Source organism: Necator americanus, chromosome V, assembly GCF_031761385.1.
Source record: "Necator americanus strain Aroian chromosome V, whole genome shotgun sequence".
Taxonomy (NCBI): Eukaryota; Metazoa; Nematoda; class Chromadorea; order Rhabditida; family Ancylostomatidae; genus Necator; species Necator americanus.
This window is the reverse complement of record NC_087375.1, coordinates 22,793,112-22,806,166: the sequence shown is the minus strand read 5'-3', so window position 1 is coordinate 22,806,166 and position 13,055 is coordinate 22,793,112. Positions and strand designations below refer to the sequence as shown.

General features: G+C 43.2%; 4 protein-coding genes across 6 annotated transcripts; all 4 read left to right on the top strand.

Annotated features, from left to right (window-relative positions):
• Positions 1–214: 214 nt before the first annotated feature.
• On the top strand, positions 215–4,963 carry RB195_014902 (uncharacterized protein; the record flags this gene model as incomplete). 2 transcript variants are annotated; one of them, XM_064205357.1, is made up of 7 exons in its annotated part: positions 215–321; positions 382–519; positions 3,437–3,583; positions 3,665–3,775; positions 4,090–4,195; positions 4,690–4,791; positions 4,934–4,963. In XM_064205357.1, 7 exons carry the CDS (start codon positions 215–217, stop codon positions 4,961–4,963), a joined length of 741 nt encoding a protein of 246 aa, XP_064061238.1. The 2 variants fall into 2 exon arrangements, with proteins under 2 accessions (XP_064061238.1, XP_064061239.1); XM_064205358.1 differs by having other exon boundaries at positions 293–321.
• A 3,339-nt stretch (positions 4,964–8,302) lies between these two features.
• On the top strand, positions 8,303–9,925 carry RB195_014901 (uncharacterized protein; the record flags this gene model as incomplete). Of its 2 annotated transcripts, none has more annotated exons than XM_064205355.1 (2): positions 8,303–8,955; positions 9,070–9,925. In XM_064205355.1, the coding sequence occupies 2 exons, from the start codon at positions 8,303–8,305 to the stop codon at positions 9,923–9,925; spliced, it is 1,509 nt and encodes a 502-aa protein (XP_064061235.1). The 2 variants fall into 2 exon arrangements, with proteins under 2 accessions (XP_064061235.1, XP_064061236.1); XM_064205356.1 differs by having other exon boundaries at positions 9,043–9,925.
• On the top strand, positions 9,446–9,925 carry RB195_014900 (uncharacterized protein; the record flags this gene model as incomplete). The annotated part of the gene is made up of 1 exon (XM_064205354.1): positions 9,446–9,925. The coding sequence occupies one exon, from the start codon at positions 9,446–9,448 to the stop codon at positions 9,923–9,925; it is 480 nt and encodes a 159-aa protein (XP_064061237.1).
• An 81-nt stretch (positions 9,926–10,006) lies between these two features.
• RB195_014899 (uncharacterized protein) lies at positions 10,007–10,825 on the top strand (the record flags this gene model as incomplete). The annotated part of the gene is made up of 1 exon (XM_064205353.1): positions 10,007–10,825. One exon carries the CDS (start codon positions 10,007–10,009, stop codon positions 10,823–10,825), a length of 819 nt encoding a protein of 272 aa, XP_064061234.1.
• Between the last annotated feature and the right edge of the window lie 2,230 nt (positions 10,826–13,055).

Here is a 13,055-nt window from a genome sequence, read left to right as displayed (position 1 = left end):
TGCCACAATGAGGAGAAAGTTACGCTGGACGCTTCATTGACTGCAATCACGGCCAATATATTTGTACAATTAAGCGTCATTTTTCTACATTATTCGTATTGGCAGAAGTTAGCGTTTTGTAAATTTGAGTTGACATAAGGCGCCCAAAAGCATGGATCATTCAGATAAAACCTAAATCAAACTTCTAGCTACTGCAATTCAAATTCTCTGCATAATGAAACTTTTCTACGTAGTAACTTTTCATGTCTACAAACTCAACAGTGGGACCTATATTCATACTGATGGAAGGACGATGTGGTTTTTGGCAAAGGGAATATGCAAGTGAAAATGATCAGTATTTTGCATGATTTAATCCGAATAACTAATTCTACTTTGTAATAGAGTCACTGAATGGGTCTCCAATCAAGCAAGGCGCCACCACGAATCACACTTAGGTCAGGGAGAGTTAATTGGTGAGAGAAACATTTTGAAGCATCGATGGAAAGGCAAACAGCTGCCGCTCATGTGGCCAAAAAGAAGGTGAGTATTGAGTTCATTCGCTCAGGCTACCTTTGACATCTTTGATAAAGTTGATGGTTGATTAAATAATGTGAAAGTTGCTGGAATAAAATAATAATAAAGTGCACGGTGTTGATCAATACCATGGGGATCCGGCTACGTGTTCGACTTCAACGCATAATCATTCAAGGCTTCAATGTTCAATGTTCAGTCTCATAGTACATGAAGGAAAGAGAGAAAGTCAGTGTGCCAATTCAGCGGTTTCGAACCGTCGACCGTCATTCGCAGCCGACTTCTTACTAACTGCGCTGCACTCGCCTCGTTCGTTTCTTAACTGTTTGGTAAAACTAAGCTTTTCGTCATCGTCATTCAGATTCAGTGTAAATCTTCACACGGCCTGATTTTCAACTCACTTCATCATCGCTTGCTGACGGACTGCTTTTATACAACGCTTTCTTTTTTAAAATGAAATTATGCGAAAGATTCCATAGTTTTCTTTCTAAACGTGGCAGTTCTAGATTTGGAGAATATTTAAACTTCAGCTTCAAACACTCCATCGATACCTATATAATGTAGGCACAATTCGAAACCGTTACCTTAGGTATGGGTTTTCCTCCTTTTTTCCCCCAACAGTGATCACAGAATGATATCCTAACATAAAGTTGCCGAAAAGACATCACCATAGTGATAAAGATAATGTTTCAGATCATGAAAAATGTTGCTGCTATTTAAGCAGCCGCGTACATGCGTGTTTTCACTTTCTGAAGAAGGCATTGTACCAACCTGATGAAAATGTGCTTGGAAATAGAGACGCTGAGAAGTTACAGAGGTGAAACGCAATACGATCAGTGGCCACAGCCATGAGAAGGTTGCACCTACCTTTTCGCACATGCACACGAAGTTATTGCGATATTACTGCACCACGGTACACCACTTCGATGCCATGAGACCCATTGCACCTCATTCCGGAATTTCATTTCGTTTCGTTTCAAACATACGTGACATACAAGGCCCATTATTATATAGCATGATCAAGATCATGACATTCAGTAGATTATTCCCTAATCTGTAGATGCGGGATTCTGCTACTTATGTATTGAACCCGAACACTGGCCTCGTAATTTTAAGTTTAGTGTTTCTAACGCACTATTTCCAAGAATTTGTTGCCTACAGATGCATGTCAGAGTGGGAATGCATTACCCAGATCTGACAGTGGAACAGTTCTCTTTTGTGGTTGAGCCGGCAAAAAAAACACTTAAGATGGACGATATTTCGCAGCTATTGTGTCATGACATAACGCGGTATTTTGCATCTACTTTAATTTTGCACATTATGAAGAAACACGCCAGTTCAGGTGTATTCCATTCATTTTCTATGAATCTTACCATCCTTATGATGGACTTTCCATGCCCCTATTTCAAAATTCACTTGTTCGTGACGAAAAGTAGTTCTTAACCGGTGTTCTCGCATCAGTCTCTTCCCTACTGCTATTTCGTAGACTGCGATATTATGATGCGACTGCCAATGCCCTGCGAACACGTTTGAGAAGGAAGCGTTCCCCATTCAGTCTTCTTGAACCTTTGTAAGTTTTTCATACCATGAATTTCTGTCTAGTCTCGATGCACGAGTCCCTTTCATGGACCTAAAGATAGTTACTTCATTCTAGTTTAAGTACGGACGTTTAAGTACGCATGAACGCACAACATATCTCCCTTATTGTCATTTCATTTGAGCTTAGAAGCTCAAACTGTACCAAATCGTTGAAATCGTAGCAATTCAATAGAAAAACCATACGTAACTTCATCTCTGAGATATTACAGCAAGGAAAACATACACTCTGTGCTAGTTATTGGTTTCGGAAAGTTGGTAAGGAGTGCACTGATCCAACTTGGTAATTTTATCGACAGCATAAAAGTTTCGGGGGATGGTTAGAAAACCAAAACCCTATCTTCTCTGAAAATCCGTCAACAGCTTCTAATGACCTTTGTTCCACTACGTCCTCGTCGAGGTGCGTAGACCTTCCGGAATGAGAGCCGTCTTCTAAATTACAGTTTCCTAAGCGGAATTTTCCCAATTATCCTGCACAGTGGTTTATGCCTATGGTCCGATTCCATGTTTTGCATCAATACTTCCCTCACATCCTGTTGCTTTGTTGTCTTTATTGAACTTGTAAAGCCAAATATCATGCTATATAATAATGCACTTATTCTGACACGTACGTGCGTAACGAAATTCCAGAAAGTAGAAAGCAGTGAGTTGGGTCCACCAGCGTTATATAGGTGTGCTCGCGCAGCAAGGCGGTAAAATGAGGTGGGATGGTTAAACGGCGTCGAACGGATGGCATCCTTTTCTCAGAAATCGGAAACACGCGTGCAAACAACTGCTTATATAGAAGGTAACTTTTTTTTGTGAAGTGGAACTTATTTTTATCAGTACCATATCATGATAATGTTCACCTCATTTCATGTTAACAGATCACTTTCTCTCTGGTAACTAATTAGGTAAAAGAGGAGTAAAACTCATTCTCGGAATGATGCTTCAGCGTTGTGGCTGCATCAGAGGCTGTAAATACCAGGTTTGAAATCAAGTTCTAATACTCTCGAAATGTAGTACTGACTTATTTAGGAGGAAAATAATGAAATATTCTCGTCAATGCTTAAATCTCTAAGGAAAGAACGAAGAAACCATCATTAGCGAAAATACAAATTTAACTTCACAAAAAATGCCACTGTTTTTAATTCCTACTTATCAGTGAAGGCGAACGAAGCAGGAGCCACAGGAAAAAGACTGATGTCCCTTGTTACTTAGACGTTCACATTGTTGCTAAACATGCGTCCTTCTCAGTTCCTCGAACGCTTAACAGCACACTGTAACCGAATGTTGCAACTATTCAAGGGCATTAGTTAGGTTCATGAAAAGCTGTAACTTCATATTTTAGATATGAGACATCAACGTACTGCGAAATAATTGAAATCAGCGAGAAGGTTATTGGAGAGCTTATAAAACTGGAGCCAGCGATTTACAGAATCATCAACAATGAAGTGCAAGCTGAGAGATTGATCACAGAACTGAGACATATTCACAAGTACCAAAACCATCCCACATATGTGATCTACATATATTTTTGTTCAGTTTTGTAACTCTTTGGTTTTTTTTGTTTTTTTAGGCAAAGAGACATCACCACAGAGAGTTTCTGGAGCACATTTTCAAGCAGTGGGAAATCTTTGTTAAACACGGAGAAACTAACTGTTCCTGAAGGACGGGTAGGGATTGTTGGGTGGGTATATCGCTATCATCCAATGCGTCTAACCATTAACTTATTTTTTGCTCGTAAAGCCCACTTTCTAAATATCGACTTTGATCCCGATGTTTGTTACTTTTTCATTCAAAGAAAACACCAACAACGTAACTCTCTCTACCGGGGTTTGAAATTGTTGCAATTATTAATTATAATTATTGATTATTTAATTGAAGAGAATAAAAAAGGAACAGAAATATTCATCAATTCAAGTGCAGTTCCCTATACTTCTACTTGATAAAGCTTGAGATCTTAATGCATTTCAGATCTGTTGCAGATGGATGACTATTTAGGTGCTGGACTCAAATTACTTTAGTGGCTCCGCGAAAAGCTCTCGATAAGGACCTTTACATTCGAGGTCCAGCAACGCTGTGGGTTGAACCAGCAGATCCAAGAGGGGTACGGTATCACTTACACGCCTACGATTGCCCAAACGAGCTTTTTGAAAAGAGTATGCTTTGACAAAAAAAAATCTGTTGTATGAATATTGCAGTGAGGAACGGTGGGATGAGTACAGACCAGAAATAACATGAGAGGCGTGCATAAACATTAACATAGAGGTGAACTGAACTGCTAGCAAACTGAAATAAGCTGCCATTAACACAATATTTACCGGATTGGAGAACAATGAGAAACACTTCACACGCGGATGTGCACGATGGGTTTTCGTGCTCGTGTCTTTCTCCTCTATAATCTGGGACAAACATTTGGTTCAAAATGAGCTGTTGAGAAAGAGTGTGAAGAAAAAAGGACGTGTGGGGCAAACTTAGGTAAAAAGTCATCGTTGGCTGACAGGCATATTGATAACTTAGTAAATGGTGCTAGAAGGAAACAATACTCAAGATATGAGATGTAGAAGTTCTCAGCTTACAGATATTTGGGGAGTGCTTCAGGCTGGAATGGTTTTCTTTGATAAAGTCCGCTACGAAGATTACGCCGCCACCATGCACGAAGCAAGCTCTTGCATATCATTTGTTCATGAAGGTCCTTCGAAGGTGAGCATCTTTTACATGTGCTATCTTCGAAGTGAGACTTCAGCGACAAGATCTTCAGTGGTCTTCAGTTTACACATGTTATTCCTAACTGTGTAGTGTGGTAAGGTAGTTGACGCTTGCTTTTTATAATCATTTTTTCCAGAAGCTGCTTGCGTTTTCCGTTGAAGATTAAGCACATCTCTTCTTCTGTCTACGAAAAATTATCCAAATCCATAACTTTAAACACCAAAGAAATTAAACAGTTCCTTTAATATTTAGTTTTTGTAGTGATCAACTAATAATTTCAATAAAGTTTTCTTTTCGAGTAATTGCTAAAAAAAACTGTAGGGAGAGACATCTAATCCGACCATTGTTTGGTTTTCTTAAAATAGAACCATGGGATGGGTGTAGCGCTCTAGTCGCTTCGGGTTGATAAGTTGTACAAAAACACTGTCTTGATACATCGACCGGCCTCCGTAAGTCACTCCATACGCCAACACGTGTTCCAAAACCTCAACGATTACGAACTGCAGTAAAACGCGTTGGCGCATCGCAGATAGATTGATTCTAGGGGGATTTTTAATATTCATAAAATAAATAAAGAATTAAAACCCATGTTGTCTCAAGCGAAAGTTGCGACGGCAAAGTATATGTTTAACGAAATCTCTATGGAAGCAGTATGTAGAGGTGAAAGAAAAATTACTCCATGTGATTTTGCTGCACAATCACCCTTGCGTGCGGCAGGGAATAGGCAACCATCGCGATTAAGGAGGCATGATGGGAAAGAAGAAACAGGACAAGTTTTGGGAAAGAACTCTATGGGTTCTACAGTAGACAATTTGTTTGTTTGTTATATTTGCAGAGCTGCCTAGTAAAGAATATTTTATTGACCGCTACTCAGAGAGCGCTTCTTATGATAAAATAATCTTTCACCATCTTTTCCATCACGCACATAGCTTGACCACAACGACTACTCAATATTTCTTCAACAGACATTTGTGCGGCTAGAATAGATATTTGAGAGAATAGATATTCAAGAGAAGCAACAGAAATTACCAGTTGGAAGTTCAAATCCAGTACTGTTACATACCCAACAAAAAGGATGCAAGTGACCATTCTTCATTAGGCAGTGCAGGTACAAAGCTGTGCAGAAAAAGGATAGCACTGCAGAGAGACAAAAAGTAGGGTCAAAACGACATGAAGCACGGTGCAACTGCGTGCACGGCTTCGTCCGAGGCGCTTCGGTGGAGCGCAGCGGTTAGGATCATGGTGGAACCCTTGCTAGCACCATCCGTCGCCGCACTTTGTGATGGTCCTTTCTCGGTTGGATTGCGAATTGGTTGTCATGGTTCCAACTGCTGTTCACGCTTCATGTCGTTTGGACCCGACTATAACACATGTGTCGTTATAGTTCGTGCGTTATTTAAATTCAGCATACCACGAATCTGAAGTGGTGCGGATTTCAGGTGGAGTATTCGTATACGGGATAGTGGATTATGGGAGGAGGGTAATTCCGTTCATTTCTTCCTAATTGCCGTAGAAAACGGCCCGGAAGGTACGGATTCGAGCGTTCCGGCGCACTATTTTCTACAAGGAGTTCGATTGGAGTGCGCAGGCCGTGTACGGCACCGCATCTTTCGGGCCGTTTTTTTACGACAACAGGAAGAAATGGACGGAACCACACCCCTCTCCATAATCTACTGTCCCGTATACGAATACTCCACATGAAATCCGCACCACCTCAGATTCGTGGTATGCTGCCTTTAATGTTCACTGGAGGTGGAGCGGATTGCAAAGCAAGCCCTTCTTCCCTCCGGGGTCGATAAATTGGTACCAAACTTGCCTTGGTGGATAGAAACACTGACGTGGCATATTGGCTATCCTCCGCAGGTCACTTTAAGGCTGCACGCGCGTTCATAATCCTCAAACGAAGTTTGAGGTGAAGTAGAACGCGTAGGCGCATCCCCATAGGGATTGATCAACGCCGTGCAGTTTATTCCTTATTGCGAATGCTTTAGACTTTTTTTCCAAAGAAAGCGCAGCTTGTGGTTTTTTTTACTGAAGCGATTTTCCAATTGGCATATTTTCGGCACCAAATGGGTTTCACCAGATGGTGAGTCTACTTGAACAAATGCTCCTTCTTTACTTTTATTCACTTTGACCTACTTCATTCCGGAGCACTCATCCTGTTGAGCAAATTCGAGAATCACTCCATTTGTCCAACTTCATCTAGTAAAAGTCTACATAAAAGCAGAATGAGAGCGCACATGGCATAAAGCTATCAAAAAAAAAAAAAAGAAAGAACTACAGTAATTACGGTGGAATTTGATGATGCTAGCAAGGAAAATAAAGTGAAAATGAGATTTTAATATTATAGAGATACTGAAAATTGCAAGTACACAGTTAAGGTTAGGCATGTATACTAATTTCTCAGTGTGTTCAGGAGGAGAGTATAGTCGGATCAAAACGACATGAAGCACCGTGCAGTTGCATAAACGATTGCGCTCGAGGTCGCGCGGTGGAGAGAGCGGTTGGAATCGAGGTGGGCAAACGCGCAATCCACAATGAAACAGTGACAGCATGGGTCCTCACCCGATCCTGACTACACTCGCTCCACCGCATCGCTTCGAGTGCAAACGCTTACGCAACTGCACCGTGCTTCAAGTCGTTTTGACTCTACTGTAGAAACTGTTTATCGATTGTTTTATCGCAATTAATGCTAAAGTACTAGTAGTCTATTCATGAGTGGAATTGAGCAGAAAAATTTCACGTCGCAAATGGAAAAAGATTGGATCGGAATGAAGCAAGTCTTGGAATTGGTGCCTGAGTGCTCTTTTGCAGTGAAGGAGAATGGAATTCAAAGTCGAGACATTAAATTTCGAACCCACTTTGCATAGAACTAAACTCTACCACACATGTCAGACGGCTCATCCACGCCAATGCTAGAGATGTGATCGATTATCTTCAATTCAGTTCGACTAATCTTTAATGCTAAAAGCTAGAATCCTTGTTTCTGAGTAATCGCTCTTAAGTAGTCGAATGGAAGTTGCTACCTCCACGGATCTCCCTCACTAGAGGGATCACAGCCGGTCATTCGCGAGGCTACGTGGCGCGTCCCCGGGTGGCGGATAGGGGGCTAATCGCAGACCAAAAGCGACCTTGTGCTTCCCCAGAGACGCAGGTGGATTCAGGGGATGGACTTCCTGTTTCTGCTGAGCTGAGGACTGACTCATGACATCCTTGTATCCCGCACGTCGGTCCGGCCAAAAGCCTGCAATCAAGTGCAAGGGAGGTGCAAGGGAGGAGGTTTGGAGTCGCTTCCAACAAATAAGCTCCACATGTCCACTCCGGAAGTTCTCCCAGAAACTCATGGGACTAGAGGCTTGCAACCTGTCCATGGGTTTTAAAATTTTAAGCAAAACACAGTAATAGAAAACAGTCTCCTGATTCCGGACTAAAGCCTGGTACGGTAGCGCCAGGTGGGACGGGGTTGCAGGAGTCATGTAGGCTACCGAAATGGAAAAGGACTAGGATGGCGATCTGTACTTATAACGCACGTACGATTGCATCGGAAGTGGCCATCGAAGATCTGATGATGCAAGCCAAGAAGATCAAGTACGACGTCATCGAACTGACCGAAAGGAGACGACGTCACCCTCTCAACGCCGTATATGAGACTGGAGAAGAACTGTCCTTAGGAACATGCGACAGTAGAGGTGTTGGTGGAGTTGGCGTCCTCGTCAACACGAGTATGGCAAAGAACATCGACTCTTTTGAACAACTTACGACCCGAATCGGACGTCTGCGGATGAGAAGATGTGGCCCAACACCAGCTTTGACTATCTTCGTCGTTTACGCTCCAACATCAAACTACGAAGAAGAAGAAGTCGAAGCTTTCTATATAGACCTGAAGAAGTTCTACCGAGAAGATCATGCCTTCTACAAGGTCATAAGAGGCGATTTCAACGCCAAAGTTGGCCCAAGAAGAACGCCGGAGGAACTTCACATCGGGACCCACGACCTACAATGGAATGACCAAGGGGAGAGGCTCTCCGAGTTCATCATGACGACTAAGACCATCCATGGGAACTCGCAATTCCAGAAGCCTTCCTCTCTACGCTGGACGTGGGAGTCACCCGGTGGAGGGCACCGTAATGAAATAGACCACATCATCGTCAATAAAAGGTTCTGCTTGACGGACGTCGCTGTTGTACCGAAGTTCTAAACGGGATCGGACCATCGCCTCCTCCGAGAAGAATTTTCCTTCACAAGGAGAGAAGAGAAAGCCGCCAAGTTCAGAGAGAGAAATCCCAGGACTACCATCAACTGGGATCTCTTCGCTACGCTAGCCGGCTTTTGGGAAGATTCCGCAGTGGACAACATCGACGAGGAATATGACCGGCTTGTTGAACACCTTCACGACTACGCGAAGAAGGCTGAGAGTTTTAAAACCACCAAGAGACGCCTGTCTCTTGAAACGCTTGAGCTGATACGCCAGCGTGGAGCAGCACGAGCCGCAGGGAACCAAAAACTCACGTCCGAGCTCGCAAGGCTTTGCAGAGAGGCGATAAAGGAAGACCTTAAAGAGAGAAGGGCAGAAGTGCTGGCTGAAGCTGCAGAGGCGGGGAAAAACATCCACTATGCCCGTCAAGACTTCGCCAGTCGCAAGACGAGGATGACTGCTCTCCGGAACCCAAAGGGAACAGCCATTGCATCAAGAAGGGGGATGGAGAAAATCATCTACGACTTCTACTCTGATCTCTTCGACAGCCATGTCCACTTTCCTCCTCACCATCTGAGGGAAGACGGGCAAGTCATTCTAGAGGTTCTCCCGTCCGAAATGCGATATGCTATCATGCCGGTAAGAAATCGCAGGGTACCCAGTCCCGACAGAATAAGACCAGAACACCTGAAGAGCCTTCTGCCATTACTCACCAACACCCTGGCGAGGCTCTTTACACGTTTTCTGTCGGAATGCAAGGTTCCTAAACAGTGGAAAACCAGCAAGACCGTGTTGTTGTATAAAAAGGGAGATCCACATGACATCGGCAACCATCGTCCAATCTGCTTACTGTTCGTCATCTACAAGCTCTTTACAAGAGTGGTCCTTAATAGGATTGAAAAAGTCCTGGATGAAGGACAGCCATGCGAGTAAGCAGGGTTTCGAAAAGGATTCAGCACGATTGACCACATTCACACTGTTTCGAAACTCATAGAGGTATCACGACAGTACAAGATGCCGCTCTGTCTCACCTTCATCGACTTGAAAAAGACCTTCGACTCAGTTGAGACCGAAGCGGTCATGGAAGCCTTGGACAACCAAGGCGTCCCTACTCAGTACATAAAGGTGCTTCGAAAATTGTACAACAACTTCACGATCGGAATTTCCCCATTCTACAGGAATGTCATCATTGACGTGAAGAGGGGAGTCCGACAGGGTGATACAATTTCACCTAAAATATTCACAGCCACCCTCGAGAACGCAATGCGAAAGTTGGAATGGGACGACATGGGAGTGAAGGTTGATGGTCGGCAGCTACACCATTTGCGCTTTGCTGATGACATCGTACTGATAACACCTAGCATCAGCCAAGCGGAACGAATGCTGACCGAATTCGACGAAACATGTGGATGCATCGGTCTTCAGCTGAATCTGCAAAAGACGATGATCATGCGGAATGGATGGGTTTCGGATGCCCCATTCACGCTCAACGGAACGAACGTATCCGAATGCACCAGCTACGTTTATCTGGGTCGGGAACAGAACATGATGAACGACCTGACCCCCGAGCTGGGCAGGAGGAGACGAGCGGCTTGGGGAGCGTACAAGAGCATCGAGGATGTAGTGAAGAAGACCAGGAACACCCGGCTCCGTGCCCACCTCTTCAACACCACCGTACTTCCCGCTTTGACCTATGCTTCGGAAACCTGGGCATTTCGCAAGCAGGAAGAAAGCGCGGTGAGCGTCATTGAACGCGCAATTGAAGTGATGGTAGGAGTATCCTGTTTCGCGCAAGTGAGGGACGGGATTCGAAGTTCTCTCCTACGTCAGTGATCGAAGATTAGAGACGCCGCCGCGTTTGCCAAGGAAAGTAAAATAAGGTGGGCCGGACAATTGATGCGCTTTAATGACAACCGTTGGACAAGAGCCGTGAGCGACTGGGTTCTCCGCGATATTAAGCACACTACAGGAAGACCACCGACCCGATGGTCAAATTTCTTCACGAAGTCCTTCAAAGAAAAATGTGATGCTCTTCGTGTCCCACGCGAAAGGAGGAACCACTGGGCTACTCTGGCACGCGATCGGGACAAATGGAAGAATTACTGGCGCTAGCTCGACCAGTTCGAAGATCAACGGGAGTCAAGGTGATCAAAGTGATGCGAGAGGAGCTGCTAGGACCTCTTTTGTCGGTCGCTCCCTCATAGATCTTTGTGGGCGACGATATTGTTGTATGTTTGTCGGATTAATGCATCAACCGACGCACAATTCTTAATTTGAATTACATCTATGCTTAGATTCCCTGCACGCTCGACATGGCATTTGTGCGTCGGATCATTGTTAACCTCAGTTATGGTAATGCATCCTTTCCAAGTCGCAAACTAATCATCGATTTTCGAGATTATCAGAATCTGGACAAAAACAAGAATGAAGTCAATTTGCAAACAAAGATGACTGAACTGAATCTGGGTGCAGACTAAGAAATGGTAACCCTCGTTGTAAGAATCCTGTTGCTGTTCAAATCCCATGGATCTTTTTATTTCTTCCTTCAAAACGGGTTGAAAGATAGGCTGCCTATAGCATCGCACCACCGCGGGGAGAAAACGCGCGCGCATGGAATTTCTGACTTGAAGCAGTGACAAGCACGGCAGTAATCAGAAGTGGAGAAGCTTGCAGCTGGCTGCAAATTCGCAACGAAGGAAACATGGGGCAGGATTTTGCATATAGGGCGAGTCTTCTGTTATTCCATACTAGATTAACTTAATGTTGAAGTTTGCATATCTTGCCTTTCGCATCTGCGAGTATTCTCGGCAAACAAGCACATAGTTAAGATTAGACATGCAAGTAGGCTCATTCGATGTTTATTGTGTTATTTGAAGCTTCGAAGCATGTAGACAAATTTAAATTCGCAGAAACTCGAAAGGGACACTGGCAGTTCTAGTCGGTTACAATCACGTCTCAGACATCTTTACACTTTCAGAATGGAGCTAAAAACCGCATATTCATGTAGCGTAAGTGTAAGGTATGACTGATCTACAGAGCTCAACAATACCATTTCATTTGCACTGCACAAACAGATTTATTTATTTTTGCTGACATTTTTGCTGATATTAAAAGTATGGAGTGGATTTCAATCCACAAAGCTGGCTCATGCTACTCAAAATCTCTGAAGAATCTACTAAAAATTAGACCTAAGATTCACCTATCAGAAGTGTATTAGAAGCATACACTTGTGATAGGCGAAATTATTCCATATTATGCCACAAAAAAAAAAGACCGATAACAATTGCTTTATTGACAAAAGATGAATATCCTTTAAAAACGTTGAGGTTCGGCTTTGGGACGACTTTATACCTTCGCAATAATGTACTTGAAGCAACACAATAGCTCTTTTACTTTCTGATCACCTCTGCAGAACTAACAAACCAGTCACTTGAGACGTGTCTGAAGAGATGACATGTTTTGCACACGAGCAGATCATATATATTTATCTCGAAATATATGCATATATATCACGATATTTAGTGCGAATTCCAATGTTTGGATGGTGAATCACAGCGCAAATTGGTTTTACCGCACTCTGAAAAGGCACATGCTGAGTAACTCAAAAAACTTTACTGCGTGCTTATTGTTCACATCAGATGATTTAACTAGTTGGTTTCGGCCAACATTTTCAATGCGCCGTTTTGAGAAACAAGTGAAAGTTCATAAAGTACTTCCCAGGAACGTCAAGAATCAGTTATTTTACAGTAGAATCTGCGATTGAACCTGCCTGACTTTACTACGTAACATGCCCATTCGTCAAAGAAGACGTCTGCACTGACGCCGCACTGGTTTATTTAAAATGTTACTTGCCGTGTCGAGCAGTATTTAGAAACCGTACGACCGCCCTGTGTTTGCATGATAAAACATCCACTTTTAATGTAAAACTAGAACGCAGGGACTTTTCTCAAAGCTTGTCGCAAAAAATGTCATTAAAAAAAAACGTTGGTATTAGTACAGCTGTCACAACCATATCATACAAACTCGAAGTTGTACTTCGCAGAAGATTAAGAGACATCCCGAA